Source organism: Gasterosteus aculeatus, chromosome 14 (genome assembly GCF_964276395.1).
Source record: "Gasterosteus aculeatus chromosome 14, fGasAcu3.hap1.1, whole genome shotgun sequence".
Classification (NCBI taxonomy): domain Eukaryota; kingdom Metazoa; phylum Chordata; class Actinopteri; order Perciformes; family Gasterosteidae; genus Gasterosteus; species Gasterosteus aculeatus.
Window position 1 is genome coordinate 4,659,876 of NC_135702.1, and position 27,374 is coordinate 4,687,249.

General features: G+C 46.2%; 2 protein-coding genes across 5 annotated transcripts; one reads left to right on the forward strand and one right to left on the reverse strand.

Annotated features, from left to right (window-relative positions):
• Nucleotides 1-72: 72 nt before the first annotated feature.
• hnrpkl (heterogeneous nuclear ribonucleoprotein K, like) lies at nucleotides 73-9,667 on the reverse strand. Of its 4 annotated transcripts, none has more exons than XM_078088049.1 (16): nucleotides 9,510-9,667; nucleotides 8,375-8,481; nucleotides 7,776-7,876; nucleotides 7,603-7,659; nucleotides 6,762-6,805; nucleotides 5,542-5,614; nucleotides 4,672-4,785; nucleotides 4,417-4,545; nucleotides 4,006-4,322; nucleotides 3,820-3,873; nucleotides 3,544-3,583; nucleotides 2,868-2,883; nucleotides 2,197-2,232; nucleotides 2,007-2,074; nucleotides 1,726-1,895; nucleotides 73-1,269 (listed from the first exon to the last, which is right to left on the reverse strand). In XM_078088049.1, exons 2-16 carry the CDS (start codon nucleotides 8,433-8,435, stop codon nucleotides 1,239-1,241), a joined length of 1,311 nt encoding a protein of 436 aa, XP_077944175.1. In that variant the 5' UTR covers nucleotides 8,436-8,481; nucleotides 9,510-9,667; the 3' UTR covers nucleotides 73-1,238. The 4 variants fall into 4 exon arrangements, with proteins under 4 accessions (XP_077944175.1, XP_077944173.1, XP_077944172.1 ...); XM_078088047.1 differs by having other exon boundaries at nucleotides 6,762-7,470; nucleotides 9,510-9,629; XM_078088046.1 differs by lacking the exon at nucleotides 2,197-2,232 and having other exon boundaries at nucleotides 9,510-9,645.
• A 4,458-nt stretch (nucleotides 9,668-14,125) lies between these two features.
• ntrk2b (neurotrophic tyrosine kinase, receptor, type 2b) lies at nucleotides 14,126-25,765 on the forward strand. Its single transcript, XM_078088050.1, has 16 exons — nucleotides 14,126-14,362; nucleotides 15,981-16,055; nucleotides 16,136-16,207; nucleotides 16,303-16,371; nucleotides 16,451-16,602; nucleotides 16,772-16,908; nucleotides 17,733-17,865; nucleotides 18,365-18,709; nucleotides 19,025-19,059; nucleotides 19,382-19,481; nucleotides 19,834-20,022; nucleotides 20,526-20,656; nucleotides 20,764-20,936; nucleotides 21,107-21,347; nucleotides 23,185-23,343; nucleotides 23,555-25,765. The coding sequence occupies exons 1-16, from the start codon at nucleotides 14,166-14,168 to the stop codon at nucleotides 23,738-23,740; spliced, it is 2,394 nt and encodes a 797-aa protein (XP_077944176.1). The 5' UTR covers nucleotides 14,126-14,165; the 3' UTR covers nucleotides 23,741-25,765.
• Nucleotides 25,766-27,374: the final 1,609 nt, after the last annotated feature.

The following is a 27,374-nucleotide window of genomic DNA, read 5'->3' on the forward strand; positions in this document are numbered from 1 at the left end:
TAAAGACACAATTACAATAAAGTTGTGTGTTAAATTGTATTAAAATATAATAAACACACACACACGTGAGTCTTTGATGAGCTGTGGCAAAACACTTTATTTAGTAAACTGTAGGCTACTAGAGATATGAGATACAGATGTGAGCAGACACAAAACTCAAGGTTCCCCATATCAAACATCTGCAGTTAGGGGTTCACCCCCCCAAATAAAATAACTTCAAATCAATTTTCAATATTAGAAACACTTCCGCAAGAATAATTAGATCAAACAGGGTGGATGTTTGAGTTGCAATGCAGCCTGTTGAGTGTGACGGAAAACAAATAAGACAAGAGAAGAGAAACCACACAAACCGGTTTTATGGCGCCATATCCTGCCAAGAGAATAGAGTAGTAAGTAATCAGGGCCTATCTAACCAAACCACTTCTGAAATGACTGTTGCTAAGCAAATATATACACACATGTTTTAGCCAGCTTCATTCTTTGCAGAAACAAAAGAAATAAAGATATTTTGTCTTACTGCAATCACACTGGCACATTCATCCAAACTGAGAGCAGAAATAAAAAGTCATTTCGGGAAACAGAAACGGCTCGCCTGGCTCCTTGAACTATATCCATCACGCACACGCACACACGCACACGCACACACACGAGCGCGCACTCTAAATCTACGCCAGAATGAGAATAAACCAAAATGTTTAACGACGCCTTTAAAAAGAACCTACCAGAAAGCACTTTATTTATGAGTGGAAAGAAATACAGGAAGTTGTAAAATAAACGGTCTGAAAACATGCATGTTGATTCAGACACGAGTGAGTAAGCGCTGGAGGGGGTAAATAAGACAAACTAAATCTCACATAATGTTCCGTAGAAAAAAAGATTACATTCTGCATGCTGTACTGAAATGGGGGAGATAAGGGCTCGAGTGTGTGTGTGTGGGGGGGGGGCGGCAGCCCACAACACCAAAAAAAAAGTTATCACACAGATGACTTTACTCCAAATGACGGCACAGGAATCAAATTCAAAATAATGACACCGGTACGGAGACGTGTTGGCTGCTTGACAGCGTAGGCTTTCTCTGTTGTGGTTTCTTTCGATGGCGTTGGGTGTGTGTGTGTGTGTGTGTGTGTGTGAGAGTGAGAGAGAGTAGTCGCCCGGGAAGGAGGCCAAGCAGAGGAATGTCTGCTCTGAAAAGTAGGAAACAGTGTGGCAGCATGGCTTCACTCTTCTCATCCCTCTTCTCAGAAGAAGCGACCAGAGTACTGCCTCACACTGAAAAGGGAGACAGACGAAGGGGCATTTTATTACAACATCGAGGATGCTCATTCCAACCCGAACGGGACACGACGACCAGCTTTGCCATTTAGTAGTGGGGGGGCGGGACATCTGATCGGGAGGGGGTGTGGGGGGGCACCGTGTCATTTTGTTCTTGCATAATGTGCAAATTTAAACGTTTATCAAAGATTGATAATTGTTTGAAATGTCAAGTCTATAAAAATTCCATTTATTATTCCGTGCAAAGCAGCGAATGAATGAACAAAACTATGGACAACAATCTTTTACATCAAATGTTCATATTTCACCAGCTTACAAAACACACCAACTCACAGGAGGACCAGAAAGTCGGGTCAAAGTTAAAGCAGCTAAACTAAGTACTACTACTTCCGGGCATCGGAGCACATGGGGTCTTGTAGGAGGGTGGGGGGGGGGGGTCACAGGAGCACGTGCCTGTTCTGCAGCAGGTACTGGGCGTTCTGGATCTGGTCCTGTGTTCCTGTGATGGTGATGATGCGGTCCTCGGAGCCCTCTAGTGGTTCGTCTATCTTGATGGACGCCCCGGACTCGTGGCGGATCTGCTTGATCCTCTGGCCGCCCTTACCGATGATGGAGCCGGCCAGCTGCACGACCAACACACACACACAAGTGTTTTAGTTTCTGGCTTTCCTCACAGCAGAGAGAGTCGGGCCTGTTTTTATTTGTCTGTTTGAGGGAATTCGTGTCTCACTCACATCTTTCGGGATGGTGACTTGTGTCGTGACGACTGGGCCTCCAATGTCGCCGTACGAGCCTCGGCCACCTTCAAAGCGAGAGGGGAGAAAGTGGGGAAAAGTCTGTAACTAGAGCGCGCGACGCGAGGAAAGGGACCCGGCGGGTTAGGACAACGAGACACGAGGACGAGAATAATCCATCCGCACTCACCGGACTGAAAGCGCTCCCAGGAAGAAGAATTGTTGTCTTTGGAAGCATTGTAAAGGCAACAAGAAAGTGGAAAAACACAAACACACACACACACACACACACACACACACACACACACACACACACACACACACACACACACACACACACACACCACAGAGATGAGAGATAGTGAGATAAAGAACAAGACGTACAGCGAAAGGCCATGACAAATACATTCTCCCTCTTTGTGCCGTAGCAAATAGCGTTAGCCATCAGGCTGCCAGGCAGTTCGTTAGTAGATGGACCCTCTCAATTTTAGAATGGTTTAAAAAGATGGACATCGTTAAAACAAACACAACATTCCATTATGTAACTACTGGATGAAGTCAGTATTTAACGTTTACTCTCATGTGTTGGATTTGACCCTGCGCGTGTGTGCCTTTACATTTGGGTCTTCGATGTTTACATAAACTCAACACCCATGAAGAAATGGGAATATGCAGTTGATTTGACCCACCGGCAATGAAACATTTTGAGGTTTGTAAAGATAGATGTCATGGCAGGGTTGGTTTATTGGACTACATTAAACTGTTATAGGGTTCTTAATAAAGTGGGCAGAGAGCGGTGGACTCGTAAACTAAAGGAACAGAACATGTGACATGAATGGTGAATGAAACAGTAACACTCACCATATCCACCTCCACTCTGCATTTCAGGGTTGATTTAAAAAAAAGAAGGTAAACAGTTTCAATCAGGCAATAATGGCAGAACTTGTGTTTTATGTACAATACAAATAAACTAAACATTCTATGGCTGCTATTGGTCAGGATCATCAGTCTGCTTCATATTTCACTGTTCAGTGACTTTTATATTTATTTCATCCAATTCCACTTTGTCTGAAAAGTACATTGTTGGTTCTGGATCTGAGGCCTGCGGGTGTTTCTGGAAGTGAAATAATGTGGGATAACGATGTTCTGGGGCTAATGTTTTCTCACAAATTAATTGATTGATTGATTTACTGGTGTTCATTTGATCAAATGTATTCTTTGCCTTGTTTCTTGAAGGAATGCGTTTGGTCCGCGCTCAGGTTCATTTGCTAGCCCGGTGCATCTCTGGACTACGTACTCGGCTGCTCTGTGGTAACCACGGAGACAACTGTTGCCAGGCAACAACAGGCCTACAATGAGCGTGCATACACAGGGAAAAAACGGCACAGTGTCCGCGCCTCCGTGCTTGTGCTACAACCAGAAAAAAAGGAATTCCAAATCACATTATCGGAAACGTGTTTCACAAACACACAACCGGGAGGCTACAAGGACGCGGCCCGGCACCAGCGCAGCGCCCGTGAACACGCACGGCACTCACCAGGCTGTCGTAGCGATCTCCTCCTCGGCCCCTTCTGTCACTACAGACAAAAAGTAAATAAACAATACAGACGTATTAATACCGTCTCGCTGTAGGACACTTAACTCTACAGTATCCAGCGGGTCAGAGCTCTTAAATCGGTATTCAGAAAGACAAAAAAAATGAAAGAAAAAGGACCAGGATCAGACTCTGAATCCGCCGCCGAGCGACGACTTAAACGGACGTCTGATGCTTTCTAGAGTAACAAAACGATTGACATTCCGGCTGCGCGCTCACCTCGGCCTGTCGTCCATGCCGCCACGATAGCTGCCGTGTGAGAACCCGTCGCCCCTGCAGACGATGACGGACAAGAAAAAAAAAAAAAAGATCATGAATGCAGTCATACATTCAAGTATTGAAGGGCACTTTCAAATCAGGTCACAGGTGTGAAAGCGGCCACAGTCAGCGGGGCTCCTCGCTCACCCTCCTCGCGTCGGTGGCGGGGGCAGAGGCAGGTTACGCGCCCGGCTCCCCCCTCGTCCGCCTCTGCTCAGCGGCGGCGGTGGCGGGGGGCCGCGGCGGGGGCTTATGTCGTCGTAGTCCCTCCTGGAGGGCGGCATGGGTCTGTTTCCGCGCAGGGGGGGCAGGCGCTCGAAGCCGCCGCCGCCGCGCACGCGGACGGCGAAGCCGGCGACGGGCCGCCTGCCTCGCTCCTCGAACAGCGCGGTGAAGCCGCCGTAGTCGTACGTCTCGTCGTAGAAGTTGGGGTCGTACGGCTGAGCCCGCCCTTTGATGGGCGCCTGAAGGATGACACGGAAGGAGGAACACGTCTGGCGCGGCACGACATCACGCGACTACGCACAAGGTGCGCGCGTCTCACAGGTGGAAACCCACCTCTGACACCAGCTCCAGGATGACCTTTATACATTCAATGATGCGCTCCGGCTTTCCTCCCACCAACACCACCCTGTCGGTGGAGTGCGGGCAACACTCCTGGAACAGCTTGATAGTGGTCTGGGTGTTCTAGTGCACAGACGTATGAAAATGTCAGACTTAAATCCAGAAAACACAATTAGTACTCACAAGATGCCAGAAAAAAGAAAAAAAATATTCTGATTTCATCTTCTGCTAATCTGGACTCTGTCCTACCTCTCTCAGCTCCTTTATCTTGGCACCTTTTACCCCGATGATGCCCCCTGCCAAGCTCTGATGGATCAGCAGGCGAAGCTCCGAGTCAAAATCAATCCCGCTGTAATGCTGGTACTACGGAAACACAAAGCCAGATCAGTGCGCTCAGCTTTTCTGCCATTAGATCCTCCAGTTGCCGCGTTTACCGTTTACATCCACTTGTGGTACGTACATAAGGCCATTAGGAGTCACTCATTGCGTTAGTATGCTTTTGTTAACAATTCACAGAAATAGTTGGTCCTTCATTTATACACACACAATCATAATTGCACTGTTGGCAGTCTCAGAAATGAACCTGAAAGCTGAACACGGAACGGCTGATTTGGAGGAGCTCACTAAAGAAACCATTGAGTAGTGAGAAAATCACCAAAAAACAACAAGAACCTGCAGAGCAACGACAGTCTAGACAAAACGTTCTTACTTGGAGCTTCACAAAAGGTGGTGGTTATGGTTATTAAGAGTTATGCTTTAGGTTGTGTTATGACGCGCACAAAATGTGGAGCAACAACCACGTGTTTGATGTTTGGACACATGTGTGACAACTTCCAAAGAGTCTCGACAAAACGAAAGGGTTACTAGTTGGGACGAGGCAGTTTGGTCGCATTGTGTGTATCCAGAAAAATTTGAATCCAGCACCTTCGGTGCTAAAATGTTACAGATCCTGACTCCACATGCTCACAAGCTGGCATCTTGTATTCTTCCCTGACTTGATTGGTCAGGTTGAACAAGCGCAAAACCTCCAAACGAAAGAAAAAAACCCTCGGTGCCATCATTCACCCTGATGGGGGGGGGGGGGCACTTAATGAATGGGGTAAATATCGGGGCGCTCACCTCCTCTAGAGTTGGGATGATTTTCAGCAGGATGTCTCCGATGGTGTCGATGCCGGCGTTCACACTCAGGATTCTGCCCGCAACCATTTCGGCCAAATAGGAAGAAATGCGTTACAAAGGGGGACGACAGGCAGACAACAAAAGCAAGGGAAGATTTAAACAAAAATAAACGTACACGAGGCAGCGAGGCCGACGGTCACAGACGAAAGGTTTAAAAAACATACAAATAAAAAAAAAATTTAAAAAAAGAAGAAACGCAGACTGCTGCTCACGTCACACAACTACAACCTGACGGAGCAAACAGCGCACATGCACGCAATCTAATATTATTTCCAAAGTAACAGAACCCTCGGGAGGAAGGGCAGCTTCAGAACGGCTGGATTTAGAGTGAGACTGGCCACAGAGAGCTGGGGGTGAGGGGAGGGGGGGGGGGGGTGTGAGAGAGAGAGAGAGACACAGATCTTTCTACGACCAATTGCACCACCAGCAAGTCGGGGGAAGAGGGAACGCGACAAACTCAAACATACTCCTGCCTGAACAATTGCACCACCAGCACACCTTCTTCATTGTGACTAGAGGGGGTGGAGGAGGAGGGTAAGAGTGTGGGGGGGGGAGCAGTAGAGAGGAGTAACAGAGCATAGGGGTTGAGGAGCGGGAAGAAGTGCGAGTGCTTACCAACTACTTTGTGGGGTGCAGGAGAGGGGGGGGGGGCAGCACAATGAAATAATAGACACGACAGTAATAAGTGACTGAGCGGGGGGACGGAGGAGGGGGGACGGGGGGGGGGGGGGGGGGACAAAGGCTCCAGACAAGCCAGCGCTCTCTCAGAAGTCATGAACAGGGATGTTGACAATAGAGTGTGGGGGGGGGATGTTCAGGGGGGGCACAGAAAACAGAGAGAGAAAAAGATGTCTGATTTCCAGTTTTATGGTAAAGAAAAAAAAAAACAGCTGCGTCGCGGTTCCGTCTATCCGTCAGCGTCTCACTGCGTGGCCAAAAAAAAAAAAAAAAAGGAGATGCTGAAAATGGACACAAAAGAAAGGAACAGTACACGTGTCTTACAGGTAGAGCTGGCGGGGGAGGGGAGGCGGGGGGTGGGGATGGGGGGGGGTATACTGTCATGTATAGAGAAACGTTAACATGAAACAGAAGGCAGGTTATCACAGACATGTGTGTCGCTGTTCTAATCAGGCAGTGAGGCAATAACTGGTGGGACATACCGCTCTGGGCCACTGCTGTCTGGGACTGATACACTGGCATTGTACTGCATGGGCCGAGGTGGTGGAGGAGGTGGTGGTGGTGGTGGTGGTGGTGGTGGTGGTGGATGTTGGCATTGGGCGGGGGGGCATTCAATCACAAGATGTCAAGTTAGGTGCCCATTTAGGCGGGGGGCGCGGTTTGGGGGCGGGGCCAACCGGGAGTGTCGGGTGGGCGGGCGTTCAGGAGGAGGGGCATGTCGATCCGGTACGTGGGCAACGGAGGAAGGTGGCCAAAAATATAAACAAAAAAAAAGTAAAAGGAGAAGGGAAGAGGGGGAGAAGGAATACATTTTTAATTGAATGCAGGCTATACTTTGTGAAATGAGAGACTCGAAACTAGTGAGTGAAGAAGAACAGGAAGTGACCTGGACAAAGTATAAAAAGAAAAGAAAAAAAAAAACAGTCTGGAAGTTCCCGTCCCTGAGAATATATCCTCCCAGGCACCTGTTGTCGCTTCAAGGTCGTAGCTTCACCTCTGCGAGGGGAACTGGAATCGGGTTGAGAGTCACAAGAGGACTAGAGGACAACAGCTCTGTTCTACCGAGCTCTTTCCCTTCGGCCCACGTGGGCCGACTGGGTTACATCGTTTTTGGAAAACATAATCTTGGACCAACAGTGCGTGTCGATTCTCGCAGCTGCTGGATGAAACCTGGGATTGTTTCTGTGGGAACTGCAATGCATTGGGGGGGGGGGGGGGGGGCAGGGGGCAGGGGTTTGAATGGATTTGATCCTTTTGAATTCTATTAAGCAACGAAATATGCTCCTCAGCTGCCGAACAGCCGCATTTCATCCGTTTACTCACGTCTGTGCGTAGGGCTTTTATGTTCTTGCCTCCCTTTCCGATGACGGCGCCAGCATTCTGTGAAGGAAAACAAAGTCTTGCTTAGAAATATCAATGATAATCACTCTGACCAACAGGGGAAAAACCTCAGACTAAACCACCAACGCGGGCCGCTGTGTGAGCGGGGTTTTTACTTTGCTCTGCAGCAGCACCCGCAGCTCCACCATCTCATCTGCGTTGCGAGAACGTTTGAAGGCATGCTCTTCCATGTCCATGTCCTCAGCCGGGCGTTTGCCTGAAAAGGGACACAAACCAGGTAAAACCGTAGCCAGTCATTGACTTCAACGCTAGCCACGTGCACTTGGCGGAATACAGAAATATAAATACATGGCGAGTGCTGGCTCTACTGCATGATCCACCCAGAGAATGCTAATCCTTCAATAGCCAACTATGTGCTGGAATATGTCCAGCGCCACCATGTACCCTTCCTGGACTAAAGGACGGGCAGATCTGCTCAGGGCCCACTGAACAGCAGCATGTTGGACAGGAGAGTGCCTCAACCATCTGACACGTCCACATGCTATTCAGCGCCGGCCAGAAATGTTCCCTTCTTTACTTTTTGTTCCCCTCCCTTGAGTGAACTAGTTAGCCGATTCATCTACACACACTGTGTTTCGAGCCTCGTCCAAAACCTCACGGGCTCAATTCCTTCCCAATTCTCGCTTAGTGCTTTGTTCCATTCATGCCGTTTGAACCGTGGTCACAAATAGCCGATCAGAATGAAGAGGCGTACCGTTAGCGTCAGTGTTGCCGAATGCAATGTCTTCGTCCTGGTGTTCTGATTTCACCTCCATCGTCTTGCACCTGCGGTGGAATGCAAACGGGCTCCTCTCCCTGAATCTGCAGCAGGAATAATAATAATAATAATAATAATAATCAGCCCGGCTACATGCAATACAAGCAAAGACACATCCACATTATCGAATATGCAACAGGGGGATTCTTTTCTGGAAATAGTGACTTGCTTATATAGCCATTAGTACACCAGAAAAGGCTTTGCACGTCTCCTTTTGTCTGATACACATTGGATTCATTTCTAATAAATTCCAGGTGGGCTGATGAGAACAAACCCTTTGCAATCCGGAGCCAAGTCTGCATGCAGCTGCATGAATGCTTTCTGGGTAGAAAGTCGTGAATCTCACACTGGCCTGCAGGAGCTCTACTAAGGCGTGCGGTCCACCTACACGCCCCCCCGCCCCCGCCCCCGGTAAACACCGCCGAGCCGAGCTGGACCCGTGCGAGCATCGCTCCCGGTGCGGAGGCCTTGCTGCTAACGGGGACACGATGGTCAAAGCCCGCTTAGCGGAGGAATCAGCAGCGAGCCTTTCTAACTGCCAGGCGGTTTTCTCCGGCTAATAACCCACCAGGACACAAACACACGGGCATTGCTGCTAAACGATCCAGCGGTTTGGGGAGAAAGCTCATAAAAAAAAAAACATCCCCCCCCCCCCCCTTTAATGTCTGCCAGAAGGAAACGTACGCGACGTCCAAACACCCCGGAAGGGAGAAGGTGTTGGTCACCTGATCTGTCAAACAGGAGTGAGCTAACGTTAGCTGCGTCGCTAAGTAAGACGTTACTTTGCTAAGCTAACAGCAGCGCTAAGCTAGCCGGTCGCTTTATCCCCCGTGTGTTTAGCGAGGCGCGTGTAGCAGCTACAGTGGAGGGAAAAAAGAAAGGGAACACGTTTCGAGTCGTATATTCACCCGCGGGAAGAAAAAAATACAGTGGCGCGAGCGGGAAGTTAACGTTACGTTATCTGTGTAAACGTCAGCCGTCTAATCGAATAGCATCTGACAGACAGACCGGCTGGAAATGACGCAGCGTTCAACACAGAGGTAACAACTTCTGTCGGTGTGAGAAAACAAACCTGCAGCAAAAGCCACGTTCACTGCGGCTCCGCTCGCCCAGAAACGTTTGCACGTTTTCAGCATGAGAGGAGAAGACGACTGTGGATGAGCTCGATTCGTTGACACTCGCCCGGGATCTGTTACTTAGCTCTATTAGGGCAGTGCGGGCGGGCGGAGCTTATGCGTATTACGTTCCCAGAGCGAAAACGATGTCCCCGTCTGGTTGCCCAGAGCAGTATATCGAGCTCTCCATGAAATGTGGGGTATTATTGTACAAAGTGGAGTCTGGCAGGCAGCAGCCTCTCTCAGCCCCGCCCCCCCGGCAGACACCCTTATCTCATAACAACCACCGCGAGGGCTTATAATATATATATATATATATATATATATATATATATATATATATATATGTATACATATATACAGTGTATACATATATATGTATATATATATATATACATATATATGTATATATATATATATATTTATATATATATATATATATATATACATATATATGTATACACTGTATATATGTATACATATATATATATATATATATATATGTATATATATATACATATATATGTATATATATATATATATATATATTTATATATATATATATATATATATATATATATATATATATATATATATATATATATATAGACCATACAGCATGAAGTCCATTCAAATTAAATTATATTAAAAAATAATGTCCTAAATTAGCTTTAAATTGAATTCTTGATTTACACATTTTTGTTATTTTAGGCTATCTCATCTATTTAGATGATTCCGATTTCAAAGTGCTTCTGGATTCGTTGGTTAGCCCTAAAATGTGATGCCAATATGTATTCATTTAGCAGTGACAGTGCACAGTCAATATTCCAGAGTTATAGCTAAAGAGGTCAATGTTGGTTATTACAATTTTTGTTATTATACCCTTGAAAAACATCAGCAACCAAAGATGAGAACACATTTAAGTGTGGTGTTAAAACTCCAGTAAAAACAATGTCAACATGGCACTGGTGAGAAGATAACTTATTGAGCTTCAAACTGTCTTATTCCTCAAGCCTCCCTAACTTCCTTCTCACCAGCACCCTATGTGGCCTTAACCTAAAGACACTGCGTGAAAAGTGTAAACGGCAGCTTGCCCCTAATAACAGATGGTGAGAATGCGAGCTTCAAGTCTGCTTTTGCTGCTAATGAAATGCCACTTAACCGCCTTCCTCCATGGACCCGTCTAAGTGCACACAACCTGCTCTTTTACGACTACAGAGAGGAGAAGCGATTTGTCTTTCTTAAAGAAACCCGTTAGAGGACAGGTTGCTTTATTTTAGTTAGAAGTAATCACATGCAATCATTAAAGCATTGCTCAAACAATCCCAATTATGTCCCTTTGTTATTTTTTTTCAACTCAACATCATTTCATTCTGAAGAATAAGGCGAGAGAGTAAAAATGCAAAAGTTAAAAAGAAACTCCAGAGCAGGTAGCAGCCTGTTTGTCGGAGGATTGAGAGCACACAAGATGATCCCCATCATTCGCTGAACCCCCATCTCATTCCGTGCCAGCTGTTAAGCCAGAGGACCATGGGCTCCTTGATCCGGCCGAATCGTGGGATTGGGACAGTTCTGCATTGTCGCAATGTTGTTCTCAGATGGAAAAACTTCAGAATAAAATGCACAGTCAGAGCGACGCAGCGTTTCCCGACCATCGGTGGGAACTTCTCCAAAGTGTTCTGACCTATGGACATCCTCCAAAGATCTCCAGTAAGTAGGAGGCAGACTGAGCGGAGCTGCTGACAATTGCAAACACATGGTGCCACTTGACACACTCACCATGCTCATTTCCAGCAAGTTCACTGCTTACGGTCATGACCCGGAGACAACCTCGGTCATAAACTGGTGTTTTGTTAATCAGTTAATCAAACCGTCTATTTCAATTCAGATGCTTCCCGTTTTATGAGCGGCCTTTGTCCGATCGGCCTTCTTGCTTACCAATAGTTATTTAATGTTCTTATTCACGTATTACTCCTTGATGTTATGAATTGTATTACTTTTATGTTGATTTGGGAATAATTCAATTCTTATTCCTAATCCTTTCTTCATACAAATAATTAATCATTCAACTATCAAACCTGACTTGATTCTTCTCATTCAAGTTCTTGGATAAATCTCACAGTTCTCGATTTTTCAACACCCCGTTTCTGAATCTGAGCACAACTATCATCCGGCCTCCTCCTCTAATGGGGGCTTTAAGGCCGCCCAGATCCATCATCATCATCCGGGTTTTAGTTGTTTTTGACACATTCCATCCCTCCCAATATGCATGCTGCTTCTTGATAAAAGGAGAGTTTCATCCATTTTTTCCCCTCATCAGATCAAAACATATTCTCTTGATTTCCCAACATTGAATATTGAGCTGTTATTTGTATTCACCCAGATTAGACGCAGTAGTATATTCTGACAGGATGCACATTTGATAATCCATACAGCTACAGTAGATAGTACAGGATGTAGTTCGCTGGCTGAGTCACAGCTGCATCACTGCACACGAGGTTCAAGACAAGTCTGCCACTAGCTGGTACAGGAAGAGGCCGGAGCAGCGTGGCACCAAACCAAATGCGCAAGAGGAGGAAGAACTCGCGGCTCGGCATAACAGAAGTTTCAACGCATTGAAGACGTAACAGTTATTATTTTGCCAGTTAATGGAAAAGGTCAAACTGAAGTCCTAGACATCAGTGCAAAGTTAAGATATGTGTGCTGTGGAACATTTTAAAAGATGCATTTACAGCCATGAGATCAGCCACCTCACTGCCCATTTATTGCAAATCAGGAGCCCGACTTGTGTCCATTCTATTTTAAACATCCCCCTTTCTAATAGTGTTGTCATGCTCATAAAGGATCTATTGCAAAATAAAGAGCTCTCTCCCCTTTCCTATACTCCGAGGTTACCATGGAGACAGATATAATTCAGTTCTTGATGTTTCTCATGAAAAAAAGATTGCGTACATATTTTCATCTGCAACCATAGCGACACTTGACATTGTCAGCGCTATTTGTAAAAAGCAAGTCACCATAGCGACACTAACTATCCAGGCTGTGTCATAGATCATGTGTCCTGACATGAGTATGCCTCCTCATTATGAGTGAAATTTAGGAATCCACCGGTAAACAGATTTGATCTGATCATTTTGAGACATCTTATCACCTTGATATTGAGATCTACATTGTAACTCTGAAAGGACTAAAAATAATTACGGATTGATTTGTTGTTTAATCTGCTTAAATTGGGCATTTAAACAGTGCGTTGGAATTAATCAATAATATTGGGAATGGACACCAAAGATCAGCACCAAATATTGTTGAGATATTCAGTTCCATTTATTAGGTCATGGTTTATTGGAATAAAACCTACACAGATTATTACAGTGGGTTGTTATTCAATTGTGCGCTTAACTTAATTGAAAGAAAACACATAAATTAGCTTTTTGTCAACAACAATAACCAAACAAACATGTGGCAAACCATTTGTTTTTCTTGTAATTCTTGCTCCTGTATCGCACACTGGCCAGTAATTGGAGTTAGACCCATTCGAAGCTTGCAGACATAGTATAGGTAATTATTTTTCATAGATGCACCCCGTCTTGTGCGTCAACCGTACGTCACACTATAGGCCTAATGGCCAAGCGTACAACGGTGTGTGTGTGTGTGCGCGCGCGGTGGGGTGGATAGCAGGGTTGGGAGAGGGGAGGGGGGGCTCCATCCAATGCATGGCCTCAGAGCAACTACAACACAAGAGTTTACGTCCAGAATGTTGTTGTGCCCGCCGCAAACAGCGCATTTGACCCGCAGCTGAGCGCTCAGTGCCGCCCGACGAGACTGCGGCGCGTGTTGCGTCATGTTCCGTTGCATGATAAAAATATATAATTTTTTATATTCTTATAAATAAAATGTATCCAGGGTATCATCGCAACCATCTCCCCCATGAACCTGATCCCAGTGACGGCTGGGGGGGGGGGGGGGGGGGTGCGCTCGTCCTCGCCGATAATCGATAGACGCATGCAGGTAGCTTTCCTCCCTACACGCGCAGCATCACCACGCATCCCCACTCCACTGTGCAGCCTCTCTTATTTCCCTCCCCATCACCACACGCGTATGAGAAATCGCTCGTGGGGGGGGAGTGGGGGGAGAGGAAGGGGTGGGGGGGGGGGGGGTGGCGAGCCTATTAAAACATCTGGAACACCTCATATTTGTTTTACGAGGCAGAGGCGAACAGTCTGTGCCCGAGGTGGGAGGAAGGAGACGTCGGCAGGACGGACCACTTGACACCTCGCTTCACGACACCGACATGCAGTAGTGTGATAGCGGCTCTGCGGAGACGGGAAGGCCAGTCCATGGCATCTTGATATTAGAACCGCGGGCTCTGCGTATTCCTCACCGACAGCGAAGTCTCTCTCTCTCTCTCCCTCTCTCTCCTCCTCTTCTTCTCCCTCCTCTTCTTCGTTTCGTGCGGAGTCTTGAGGATTAACTTGGACCAGATAAAAGCGGCGAGGGAGGACATCTGAACGAGAAATTCAATCTGACCAGATTCCGTTTTGGTGGGTGGGTGGGTGGGTGGTGGTGGGGGGGGAGGGGGGGGGGGGATTCGTGGGACATCATTTGGACCTGCGATGGACTCCAGCGCGGGGGAATATGGCATGGCTCGTGTCGGATTGTTTTTGGTTTTGATGGGGCTGTGGAGATTTGGCGACGCTTGCCCCGCATCCTGCACTTGCAGCATCTCGCGGATTGTTTGCAATGATTCCGTGCCAGGGATCGAGGATTTCCCCGTCCTCACGTTAGATGACATGGAAAACATCACCGAGATGTAAGTGTGTGAAAAACGACCGTTGCCGTACAGCCACGGAACTTACAAGGACGCGATGCGTAAATAACTACCTTCGATCTGTCGGGTCGCGATCATACCTGCGGGCTAGAATGATGTTAACAGAAGAGGTAATAGTAACACCAACAGCATCATTAATAACAGCAGGCCTGGTATCGTTCCTCCTGTGGATTACAGATCAATAGACATCTGCCTTCCTGCGCTTCATACACACGATGTGGGATTTTTTTCCTTCTTCGTATAACCGAGTGTTTGTCCGATCATGCAGCCTATACGTGTGCGATCGCGCGCGCGCGTGTGTGTCTGTGTGTGTGTGTGTATTTTGGCGTAGATGGGGGGTCGCGCGTGCCAGTAACGACAATAGCGTGTGTGTGTGTGTGTGAGTGTGTGTGTGTGCGTGTGTGTGTGTGTGTGTGTGTGTGTGTGTGTGTGTGTGTGTGCGTGTGTGTGTGTGCGTAATGGTGGTGAGAGTGCGCGTCGGGCTTATTTGGATTAGTCGGTGTTTCCTTGACAAAACAGCTCCAGAGGTTGTGATGGAGTGAACGCTGAGGCCCGACGCTGCAGCCTCCGAGGTGCTCACTCCGGCTTCTTTTTTTTGGGGCGGCGGTGTGATATAACCTCAACATTTAAAAAAATAAAAGAAAAAGAAGAGAAAAAGACCACATTGTTGCCAGATTACACGTGAGATCACATCGGTTGTATACAGCCGGCGGTGAACTACCCACAGTTCTGTAGCCTTATCTGCGTCAGTGTGGAGGCTTGTGCACCTCATACAACCCTGTGTACAACTGCATGGCACCCGGTGGAGGATGGAGGGGAGACTCACGGAGGCAGACAGGCTGGAAACACCATGAATGTAGTTAGCAACTTGATCCTTGTGGCTTTATTAGCTTTGGCAAATAAATCCCATTTGGAGAATACTGTTGAAACGCGAATGCATTTCGATGAAGACGGCTGGTCGGTTGAACCTTCTGGAAGTCAAAGCATGACTAAAAGGAGTCCTGTGCCTCATTTGCTTAAGGATAAAAACTAAGCTGCTGAAGCAACAAAGTCCCTTCAGTTGTGATATATCATAGCATTGTGCTGTTAAACGTATAATACATAACAAAAGTCTTTTCCCACCAAAAATATCATCCTGTGTTCATTTTAAAATGATAAATTGTGTTTACTTCTCTTTTTAAGTTATTGTTCCAAACCTTCTTTTAAATACTTCTAACTAAACATTTAGATGACCAAAAATAGTCTATGACATATAGTATTTCACCTGGTCCCCATTTAGACAACATGATTCAAAGTTTAGATTTATACATTCATTTATAAATAATTAATAAAGCTGTAACGATTATCGGCTGGCATTGTCAACTGAGCTATCAGATTATTTATAATGCACCTTTAGTGGTGTAATTTGACCCTGTAAGCCGCATGGAAGATGACTGACTCTTCATAGTTTCCTAAACACACACGACCGATTCTCTCGTTTCACGCCGCCGCTGTGACATTGTAGAACACAACGCACGCGCACAAACACATCGGTTTGCAGATGAAGGTATTAACTAGCTTTTCACTGAATGGACTCGTTTTCTCCCCTTTTCTTTCACAGATACATTACAAATCAAAACAGACTGTTTGACATCAATGACAACAGTCTGAGGCATTACATCAACCTGAGGAACCTGTAAGTACCACGCTGTGCGTCTGTACTGTCCTACGTGGAACCACAATACATCCGACTCACCATTCTACCCTTCACAACAGAACAGTGATGAAGACGAGATTGACGTCTTTATCGTCGGATGCATTTTTCAACAATACGAGACTCCAATATGTGTAAGTAGCGATTTAAAGACCTTCGGTAGTTGCTTCATTGGTGGGTTCACCGGAGCAGCCGGCTTTTGATTGTTTTTTTTTTTTTTACCTTTTAGAAATCTCAGAGACAACAATCTATCGACGCTGTCGTGGAGAACGTTTCAGAGCTTCAACGCGACATACCCGTAGGTGTTACGTCGAGAGAAACGTGTCAGTGCGGCTCTGTTTTGTGGTTTCCCCATGTGCCGTGTTTTCATCTACCAGGCTCCTGCTGTCCGGCAACCCTCTGGATTGTGTTTGTGAGAACATATGGATCAAACTGAGGCTCCTTGAAGAAACCGACAGTCCAGATCTGACATGCATAGACGACCGAGGAGCGCCAAAGGCCTTTGCCAGCCTCTCTCCACCGGACTGTGGTAATGTGAAACCATGTTATAATAAGCCACGCCGGGTATCTGATATTGAACGCTCACAGAGACGATCGCTTCATGGAGACGGGAAAGACGGGAATAAATCTGCAAACAAATCAATCGGTGCAAAGGTCTGGTCGGATGTCCGATAATGCCGCGTGCTCTTCTCTCGCAGTGGTTCCCAAAGTAGAGGTCACCCCGAAATCTGTGACGATGATGCAGGGGAGTAATGTCAAAGCTGTGTGCAGCGCCTCAGGCTCTCCTCCCCCTGAGATCCTGTGGAACCTCGACTGGCTCTCCACCCACCACGAGGTGAGCTGGTCCAGCTTCCTGTTTGGTAGAGGTCCACCAACCTGGTTGTTGTTCAGGAGTGGAGAAGATGAGGAATCTTTTACATGAAGATATTACTCATTAGAGGAACTAGGAATTAATGAGAGCAGTGACAGAGCTGCTTCAGACTAGGATCCAAGCTTTATTCTTTGTTCATGTAATCGTCAACAAATCCCATTAAAAGAATAAAAATGAATACTGGATTGCTTCTTCTTCTTCTTCTTATAAAGCTTAGTTGTTATCAACAACCATAAAACATTAAATGGAACAATATGTTTGTACTCAACTGGAGGTTTTGGTGACCAGAAACCAATGAACTTAGAGCTCGATGCCAAAACAGTGAAAAAACGTCAAACCCGAGAAAGTCAAACTCATCATTTGTTTTGTTGTAAGTTCCAATACCAAAATAACAGACTCTATAGTAGAAAAAGATTTAGCATGTCCCAATATATAGTATGGACAATGGAGAAAACACCAAGCTATTTACTGCAGTTTAGGCTTTTGGCTCTTCTGGCTCTTCTGGCTCTTCTGGCCTGCAATCGTCTGCACAGCAGATATAAAGCAAGGGTTCAAAGTTTGGGTTGCGGCATTATAAAGAAGGAGGATGTGAATCCACACTCCATGCAATAGCACGTACTTTGAGCGGTTACAGTTTACTAGAAGACGAGAAAAATAATTCCGAATTGAATGCAGGATCTAATGATGACAAGACAAATACGCAGTCGGTGTGTTGTGCAGTTAGCCGAATGGTCACTCCAGACTTTTACATGTTTAACAAGTGTCATGCAATCCAATGATGTTAACAGATTGACCCTTCGGAGATGGAGAGCAGCATCACCTTGACGGACCTGTCTCCTGATGATAATGGGAAGGTGATCATATGCAGTGCCGAGAACATGGTCGGTCAGACCGAGGCTACCCTGCAACTCAATATTCTCTGTGAGGACCCCTACGTCTCTGTAATAATTGTCTGTAACTGTAGCATGCATCTATGCAGGTTGTATCTTGTCGGTACTTTTTTTGTTTTTGTCTGATCTCCTCTCATGGTCTTTTAAACGCTTTCTTCTGAACCTTGTTTTTCCAGTGGAAGCACAAGGCTCCTCAGTTTGTTATCGTTACTGTCTCTTGGCAAATCGTATTGATTCTCCATGTTTCCTGTCCATAACTCTTCCTCCTGTGAAGCTCCTCATGCCTTACCGCACTCTTCTGCTTGGTCAAAGACACATTTCTCCTCATTCCCCTCCACCGTGTTTTCCTGGTGTCAGCCTTTAGATGTTGTGTTGCCCCGGCTCGTACCTCCTCGCCATACGATTCATCCCCTAGCTGCATCTCCCCTCTTGAGCCCCGTAAATGTGGCACCTCCTACTGGCTTTTACTCCTGGTGTTGATTTCCTATCATCCCGTTATTACTCTTCCTCTATGGTTGCCTCCGTGTCAGTTGCCCCCACCATCCAGCAGCTGCTGGGGCCCGAGCGGGACCACCACTGGTGCATCCCATTCAGCGTGACGGGGAACCCCAAGCCCGAGCTGCAGTGGTACCACGAGAACGTGGCTCTCCTGGAGCAGGACTTCATGCGCACCAGGATCCACCTGTCCACCGAGAGCGAGGACCACGGCTGCCTGCAGCTGGTCAACCCCACGCACATCCACAACGGCGTCTACAGGCTGGTGGCCAAGAATGAGTACGGGCGGGACGAGAAGAAGGTCTCGGCCCAGTTCATCGACCCGCCTTACATCAACCACACAGGTGTGTTGTCACGGGGGTTCGTTCGGTGGGGAGTCGGCACATTTCTGTCAATGGACTTGACCGCTGACAGACCTTTTTGTTCTTCTTTTCAACAGAAGAAAACTTCTACGAATGTAAGTGACGATTCAGAAAATTCAAACAGAGCCCATCGGCGTGATAATAACCGTATGTGTGGTTAAACGTACTCTTCTATGGTCTGTTTCTCTGTTTGTGGTCTCTGCCAACAATCTGGTTTCTGGCCAGATCCTACTGGTAAGTGTATAACATGACAGTCGGCAGTACGATTTGAGTAATTTGCTCGCTCTCATTATTTTCAAATGTTCTGAGCGGCTGTTTTGATTTTGTTTTCAGAGTCCCCACTCCCTCCGCTGGACGACAGTGTCGCAGTAAGTGAAGGCAATGGTTCTCATCCTTTTGGCCCGTTGGCCTTAACAAAACTGTTGTTATCCTTTTGCGCCTGAAATAGCTTGTAATTCTGAAGAAAAACAACAAAGATGAAAGGAAAAGTCTGAGAAAACAACCCCAATTTGATGTGACATAAATATTTATTATTTATTTCTGCTTTCTATTAAGTAAATAATCTCACGGCACCATGTTTAGTTTGCGGCCCCTTACAGGGATCCTGACCCCATGTTGGAAACCACTCGGCTAAAAGGATGCCAGATGTTTCTGCTGACAGGAAGTCTTTTTGGCGTCTTTTCTCTCCAGGTGTATGTGGTTGTGGGAATCGCCGGCATTGCTTTGACCGGCTGCGTTCTGATGGTGATCATTCTGAAATACGGAAGAAACTCAAAGTTTGGTCTTAAAGGTGAAGTGTTCTTATGAGAGTAACAATTCAACATTTTGTGCACATACTCGATTACTTGCCCAGATGTGTAAGTGAAAAGATCCGGTTAGCTTAGCTTTTTTTATCACAAGTTGTTTCGCAGTAAAACGTAGTCAAGTCAACATTTGCCTCTCGTCTCTCTTTGTCTTAATGTACGATTTGTATTTAGTATTTCCATCCCTTTTCTCCCTCCAACCCTCCGCTTACTCCCTCTTCTCCTCCTCCTCCACAATATCGCTCCACCTGCCATCCTTACTCTTTACTCATCTCCTGCCTCTCAATCCCCTCCTCCTCCTCCTCCTCCTCCTCCTCCTCCTCCTCCTCGGCTCCCTAGGCTCTTCCTCAGTCATCAGCAATGACGATGACTCTGCCAGCCCTCTTCATCACGTCTCCAATGGCAACAACACCCCGTCGTCCTCGGAGATGGGTCCAGACGCAGTGATCATTGGGATGACAAAGATTCCCGTCATTGAGAACCCGCAGTACTTCCGTAACTCCGGCGGCATGCTGAAATCCGACACGTGTGAGTTACCGCCTCGTGGGCAAACGGACCTTTTTCGGATCGATCCACGCAGGGGTCACAGCCGTCCGTATTCACTGTCAGCGTCCTGCTGCGTTGGGACAGGGGGACAGTTAGAGGATGTTCAGAGACACGAGCTTGTTTGTTGTTGAGAAGGCTCAGCTAAGCAGAATGAACCTGATTGTTTCTCTTTCTCGGGCATTACTGCAGGTGGTCATTATTATTATTATCATTAATCTTGTATAGGACATTCTAATCTGTGCTGGATCGATTTGTTAAAATAACTATTTTGATAATCGTTAATTCTCCTTTTCAGATCGATAGAACTGCTTTCAAGTATTGTTTTTATACATAATAACAGCAATATTCTTGCTATTCTGGGATGTTTCCCAAATCCAAACATTGCAAAATCAAAGAAATCCACGTTGCAAATGCAATTTATTTAATTTGACCTGGACTAAAAATCACAAAAGCACCGATGCTACTTGTGGGTTTCTGCATTGAAGTTGTCCAGCACATCAAGAGACACAACATTGTGCTGAAGCGGGAGCTGGGAGAAGGAGCCTTCGGGAAGGTGTTTCTCGCTGAGTGCTACAACCTGACACCGGACCAGGAGAAGCTCCACGTAGCCGTCAAGGTGCAGATTGCGAAGCGCTTGTTATTCAGTTGGTTCGTTCTACCGACTAGACGCACACAATTGTCACAGGTGATGCCCCCTCACCCGCTCTCTGTGCCTCTCCGCAGACTCTGAAAGAGGCCAACGAGAGCGGCCGAGCGGACTTCTACCGAGAAGCCGAGCTCCTCACCAACCTGCAGCACGAACACATCGTCACTTTCTACGGCGTGTGTGTGGAGAGCGACCCGCTCATCATGGTGTTTGAATACATGAAGCACGGGGACCTGAACAAGTTCCTCAGGTAGGATTCTTTGAACTCTAACAACACCCCGGCCCCTGTTGAAGCACTACGACCGGCACCTTCGATTGAAGCCCCCCCCCCCCTCCTTCATATTTATGGCCGGTTTTGTACAATGAAGAACGATTGTTGGTCGACTTCCTGAAGCCCTGATCACGTGTTCCCGGGTGCAGGTCTCACGGCCCGGATGCAGTACTAATGGCAGACGGTCAGCACTGCATCCAGGTGGAGCTCACCCAGTCCCAGATGCTGCACATTGCCCAACAGATTGCGGCCGGCATGGTCTACCTGGCCTCCCAGCACTTTGTTCACAGGGACTTGGCGACCAGGAACTGCCTGGTGGGAGAAAACCTGCTGGTGAAGATAGGCGACTTTGGCATGTCCAGAGATGTTTACAGCACAGACTACTACAGAGTGAGTATTTTAGATGATTTCTCCCTTTCTCATCTCGTTTTACCCACAGTACCTTACTCACACACACGCACGCACACCGAACCTTCAATATATACATAGGAATATGGAAATGTAGCCACATACGCACAGTCTCAAATATGTAATTAGAATTTTATTCCAGTTTTTGCCTGAAATAACTGTGTAGCTGCAGAAATGTCAATTTTAACCAGAGGTATTTTATCTATTTTTAATACCATTTAAATGCAAATTCTATAATCTGCATAAAATTACTGTTTCCATGGTAATAAGGGCCAACAGTGCAAAAATGCTTCGGCAGTTTTTTTTTTTCCCTGGGCAAGGAGTTAATACGTCCCTTCGCTCTACATTACCATCACATTATTAAACCGTAGAGTTATGGTACAGTATAGGATCTGATGAGAAGATTACGAGCCAATAAAAACAAATGATCATACTTCTATATACATATATGTCTATACACACGCACACACACAACTTGTCATGTTGAGGAACAGATGGAGGAAATTTATTCCCTCATCCTTTGAGTTTCAAACCCTAGCTTGAATCCCACAGTGCCCTCTGCTGCACAAAGTGGAGTCAAAAAGAAAAAAAAGCCACCTCCGCCCTGCATTTCCCTGCATCCGATAAGATCACCACAAAGAGGCCCCTGAAATCCATTTCATCAAACAGAGACGCGGCCGACAAACAGTGGAATGATTGACAGGACGAGGAATGACGAGGCCGCCATCATTTTACGAATAAAATAGAATCATGTGACACAAAAGTTTACATCAGACAGTGAAAGTCATGTTTAGGGGGTGGCATCAATGATGTGAGGGTCGAATGAAACTAGAAATATATAGAATTATGTGGACCATTGTTGTCCTGCCAGTTATACAGGGCACCATGTGATGGCGTGCATGAGAGTACGCAGGTGATTCGATGAGAGGGGAGACAGTGAGAGGAGGAAATGCATTTAGTGGACAGGAAATATCTCAGGGAAGAAGACAAGTAGACGCTGGTTGGATAAAAGGTTGTGATGCAATAAAAGCCGTGTTTCAGGGATGCCCGAGCGACTCAATTGAATTGCTCAGAAATAAACTCAGTAACCACTTTATTGTGTGCGCCTAGTTAAAACTCCTCCATTGCATAAAGGTTATAATGTTTAGGTTTTGTTGAAACACTTTTCAAAAGAATGTTAAACTGGATGTTCATGTTGGGGGATGCAGTCCTGTTGAATTGTGTGTTCTAGTGACACCCTGCATTTTTATGTATAAAGCTCAAAGTCAGCTCAAAATCAGAAAGGACAGACTAGTTCTCGGGCACAGGGACTTGATTTTAATGCATTATGGAGCAAAATAAAATACTACACAAGAGTCAGGGAATCTGCATGTGACGACAAAGTTTAAACCCATACGCAGGTAAAATATCGTCTTGACCTCAAACAAGCAGCTGTCAGGAAACAGAGGGAGGCAGATGTGCTGATATGCACACACATCTGTAGGGCTGGGGGGGGAACGTGGGAACAGGTGTGTAGGTGGGAGGGGAGGTCAGGTGAGACGGGTGACTTGAGGTTGTCAGTTTGAGCAGAATGCATCCAAAACAAACACGTAAATAAATAATGTCTCAATCAGATTTGATGTAAAATACTTTGGGAAGTTTTTGAGATATTTGCGGCATGGATGAAAGTGGGTTGATCCACCAGCCGATACTGATCCATAGTGCCGGGCCGGAAGCTTGGCTAAAAATATCCCATTATAGTCCTCGTGTGATTTAAACTCTTCACCGGATCTTGTGGTGTTGGTTTCTAATGGAGAATAATCTCTCTCTCTCTCTGCAGGTGGGCGGTCACACGATGCTGCCGATCCGCTGGATGCCCCCAGAGAGCATCATGTACCGGCGGTTCACCACAGAGAGCGACGTGTGGAGCCTCGGCGTGGTGCTGTGGGAGATCTTCACCTACGGCAAGCAGCCCTGGTACCAGCTGTCCAACAACGAGGTCAGAGGCACCGAGTTACGCCCACTCGCCACCTTTCTCCTGGTGTCCTTGTTATAATAAAGTCACAAACTTGGGTAATACGTGTGATATGTAGGGGTATGTGACGCCGGCCTAATGTATGTGACAGACATTAATACAAAACTGAAATCAAAACGATTGGATTTGATCTTTCATTTTCATCCCACTGAGAACTTGCCCCTGCGGCCCGCAGGTGATCGAGTGCATCACGCAGGGCCGCGTGCTGCAGCGGCCCCGGACCTGCCCCAAAGAGGTGTACGACCTGATGCTGGGCTGCTGGCAGAGGGAGCCCTACATGAGGCTCAACATCAAGGAGATCCACAGCATGCTGCAGAGCCTGGCCAAGGCCTCGCCCGTGTACCTGGACATACTGGGCTGAGGCGCCGCTCTTCTTGTATGTACTCCTGTGTGTGTGTGTGTGTGTGTGTGTGTGTGTGTGTGTGTGTGTGAGCGCTGGGGCTTCGAGCGTGGGTGAGTGGTTGTGTGTCTGTTTGCACGCGATGGAAGCAGGGTGAAGGTTTGTGGCTGTAAATGTTCCTGTAAATGCTATCGTCCTCGTCCCCATCACATCGAGAAGAGCTTTACACGTTGAGTGATTTTGGTTCGGTTATTCCTTTGCAGACGTCACTGCAGGCATGTTTTTGTCCGTGGAAACCAAAACGCGTGCATACGTGGAAGGCGTACACGAATAAAGGAAACCCGACCATCAGAAATACTGATCTCTGGGTTACTCTCTACGTTCACCGCATTAAATCATCTCGTGTAATCCATTTATCTGGGAGTGAAAGGGAAGATAGTGTGTCTCCATAATGGACAGCGTGCGGACACGACTTTGTAGATAGAGCTTTCTCCCCTTTCGACACTCGGCAACACATTCTGCAGGAATATTCAAAAAGATACCCATCGAGTTACGGATTTTTCTTTTTTATATTTCAGACTATTTTAATATTTGTAGAGTTTATAAATGTTGACTCTGTTTTCATACCTCACTGTTGATTTCAATTTGTGCTTTCCTCGACATCCACATCGACATTTCTTCCAACCAAATCCACTCCGAGGTTGTACAACGACAAGGGCCATCACTATTCCCAGTAACGCTATCGTCACACGTCATATTCATGTAAATAGCTCCACATCTAAATCTACAAAGCGATGTTTTAGAAGTTGTCGGAGTGCTCGGCTGCGTTTCACGACCTTTTCATTTGATGTACCTGAAGCACAGAGAATGAAGGAGGTGTTGAGAGACAAAAAAAGAAAGAAAGAAAGAAGATGAGCACAGTGTTGTTTTACTTTCTCATTCACCAGCGATGCCATTCAGCAAACCTCTGCTGTTCGGTGGCCCATATCTATATAAAGTGACATTTTTCCTTCTTTTCCAAAAAGTTGTGGCTGTTGTTGAGATTTGTTTGATCGGAGAGGATTGGATTCGTTCTCTGGGTGGTTTTGTTCAACTGTGCGCTGATTCCCGGCTTCATTTGTTTGCAGCACTTTGCTTTTCGTTCGCATTGAACACGTTTGCTTGTCGTTTGTTTGCGTGTTCTGAAGATGTAATCTTTAGTTCTTAATAGCAGGCTGAGAGGCCACAACAAAAGGATTCATTAAGAGTCTGATTGCCCTCAAAGAGTCCCAGAGGTGCTTTCCTCTCAGCCGGGCGGGGGCCGATGCAGCTGCTGGCTTCGGGCATCGCTAAAGCACATTTCCATAAGCTGCCTGATGAACGGTTTTAAAACGCGTCCCTGTAGTTTGTCTTTCTCCCCCCAAATCATCTCAAGTGGTCTGTTTCCAGATTTTGAAAAAAATAAGAAAAAAGGGTAAAATATTAAAGCAAGTGTTCGAGTGGACGCACCGCGTTGACCTTTGCAGAGATTACTGCTTCTCAATGACCCTCATGCATTTCCATATGGAGACAATACGTTACGTTGAGTGCACTTTGTAGCGTTACTTACCCCCCCCCCTCTAATGCACAACCACAGCGGCTGACCGCTCTCCGCATTGACCTCGACTGCACTTACTTACCAAAACATTTCAGCCCATAAAGCGAGGCGAGGCCCCGCCTCCGTCCACCCGGCGTCGGTTCTGTTTAACGGCCACGTGTCTGCTGTACATAACCCGCCGTCCGTTCTGTACAGTTCTGATATCTGTCTATACCAATAGTAGGCTATGTTTAATAGTATAATCTGTTTTAAGCAGGTATCATGTCAAAAATCCTTGTGACATCTATTGAAGACAACGCGTTATGGGCCGCTGGCAATACATACTATGTGTAAATACGGTTTTATTTGTGCTACATTGTATACTTTTTTGTGTGCTCGTTCATAATACCAGTGAGAATACAATCCTTTTTTTTTTTTTGGGGGCAACTTTTGATCTGCAGAGGACTTTATTTGAACAATGTGTTTTTTCTCTGAAGAAAAAAAAAAAAAGAAAAAGAAAAAAGACGAAGAAGAGAAATAAAGAAAATACGATCTGTTTCCTCTCCACTGTGACGGGGAGCTCACACGGAGGCCGTCCGCCCGCAGGAGCACCACAGACTCTGGATCTCTCCCGGCGGACGTGTGGCCCATGGCGAGGAGGTCAAAGGTCGCCTCCCGGTCAAGCCCACCACTCAACCTCTGACTGACTGTAGCCTATTCTGATCCTCTTTCAAATGAATAACTGTGACTGCATCATGAATAGTATATTATTTTGAATGTAATCTAGAAGGGTCGGATCTTTTTTGAATGTAATCTATCTTGAGGGGACAGGGGGAGGGGAGAGGGAGGGGAGGGAGGGGGGGCGTTGCAGATTTTTTTGTAAATATATGGTAAATGAAAAAAAGATACAGTTTTCATTCCTGTGCAGATAACAAATTTTACTTACAGTGTGAATACAAAGAGAGAGAGAGAGAGAGAGAGAGAGAGTGCTTGTGTCAGAGATGGTGTGTGTGCATCTGAACACACATCTTGTATGGAAGAGTGTGTGTGTGTGTGTGTGTGTGTGTGTGTGTGTGTGTGTGTGTGTGTGTGTGTGTGTGTGCTCTTCTGGCAGATTTAATCCTGCTTTAATCAGCCAGTTCTATCAATCAATCCAATGCTTTGTGCATCATGTGAGTAGCTTATCAACAATTAATGGAAATGTTCCTTGTGATACTGTGCATTTAATAAAGGTGGTATGTCTTACAATACGCTCTGTGTCCTCGCAATTCATTCATCATCTCGTCTCTTCAAAGTTTGGAAGATTTCATCGCGCTTTGTGGGGAAACATTACCGGAAAAACAGGGATGCAAATCAAGATTCATCTGATTTTTCTTGTAAATTTGTGACTCTTCAGGGGGATCCATGTTGAGACTCAATCCACGAGCTTTTGTTTTTGGCCTCGTTACTTGTGAGGGTGAATGTGACCGGGGGGGGGGCTTTAAGAGGAGCCAACATGTGTTGTGAAAGGCATCTCACGGGCACCATTTGTTTCTAACAATAACTACTGAGGAGTGACAAGGACAGCTGCACTAAAGACCACACACACACACGCACGCCAACAAATGCTGGCAGCAGCTATTTGAAGGGATTTGCGAGGAGTTGTATTGTCCCAGTTAACGCACACAAGTTTAATGGGAGAAAAGCTACCTGGGTGTCGAGCTGGATCTCCTCCATTCGAGGTCACGTGTACTCGTCTCTTCATTCATGAGAACCAGTTATTGTTTTCTCCCTTTGACTCATTCATTCTACGTTTACTTGTTCTTATATCTAGACAACGTTTACTGGAACTACTGCCTTTAACCCTGTCTCTTTAGCAATAATTATCAATAAAAAGATTTATAACGCACTATAATGTGCCTGTTAAGAGAATTCAATTGAATGTTTTATTCGATTGTTCAGCAGTCTCAACTTACTAATCTCCTTATTAGAATAATAAAAATGTCTGCCTTTGACTGCACTATAGTGTGTTATATCCATTTATTAAATGTTTGTGGGCTCCCAGCACACGTAAAGATTTGTTTTCTATGAAACGGTGGCTGCTAAACAAACACCTGAGGA

What these genes read in the sequence shown, in the direction of transcription:
- hnrpkl (XM_078088049.1), bottom strand. Translation starts at nt 8,435, where the DNA reads ATGGAGGTGAAATCAGAACACCAGGACGAAGACATTGCATTCGGCAAC. An exon ending in GACAGCAGTGGCCCAGAGCG is followed by an intron (nt 5,615 to 6,761) that starts GTATGTCCCACC and finishes GGTTGCGGGCAG; the next exon opens with AATCCTGAGTGTGAACGCCG. An exon ending in AGATAAAGGAGCTGAGAGAG is followed by an intron (nt 4,546 to 4,671) that starts GTAGGACAGAGT and finishes TCTGTGCACTAG; the next exon opens with AACACCCAGACCACTATCAA.
- ntrk2b (XM_078088050.1), top strand. Translation starts at nt 14,166, where the DNA reads ATGGACTCCAGCGCGGGGGAATATGGCATGGCTCGTGTCGGATTGTTT. An exon ending in GACCTGAACAAGTTCCTCAG is followed by an intron (nt 20,937 to 21,106) that starts GTAGGATTCTTT and finishes TCCCGGGTGCAG; the next exon opens with GTCTCACGGCCCGGATGCAG. An exon ending in ACCAGCTGTCCAACAACGAG is followed by an intron (nt 23,344 to 23,554) that starts GTCAGAGGCACC and finishes TGCGGCCCGCAG; the next exon opens with GTGATCGAGTGCATCACGCA.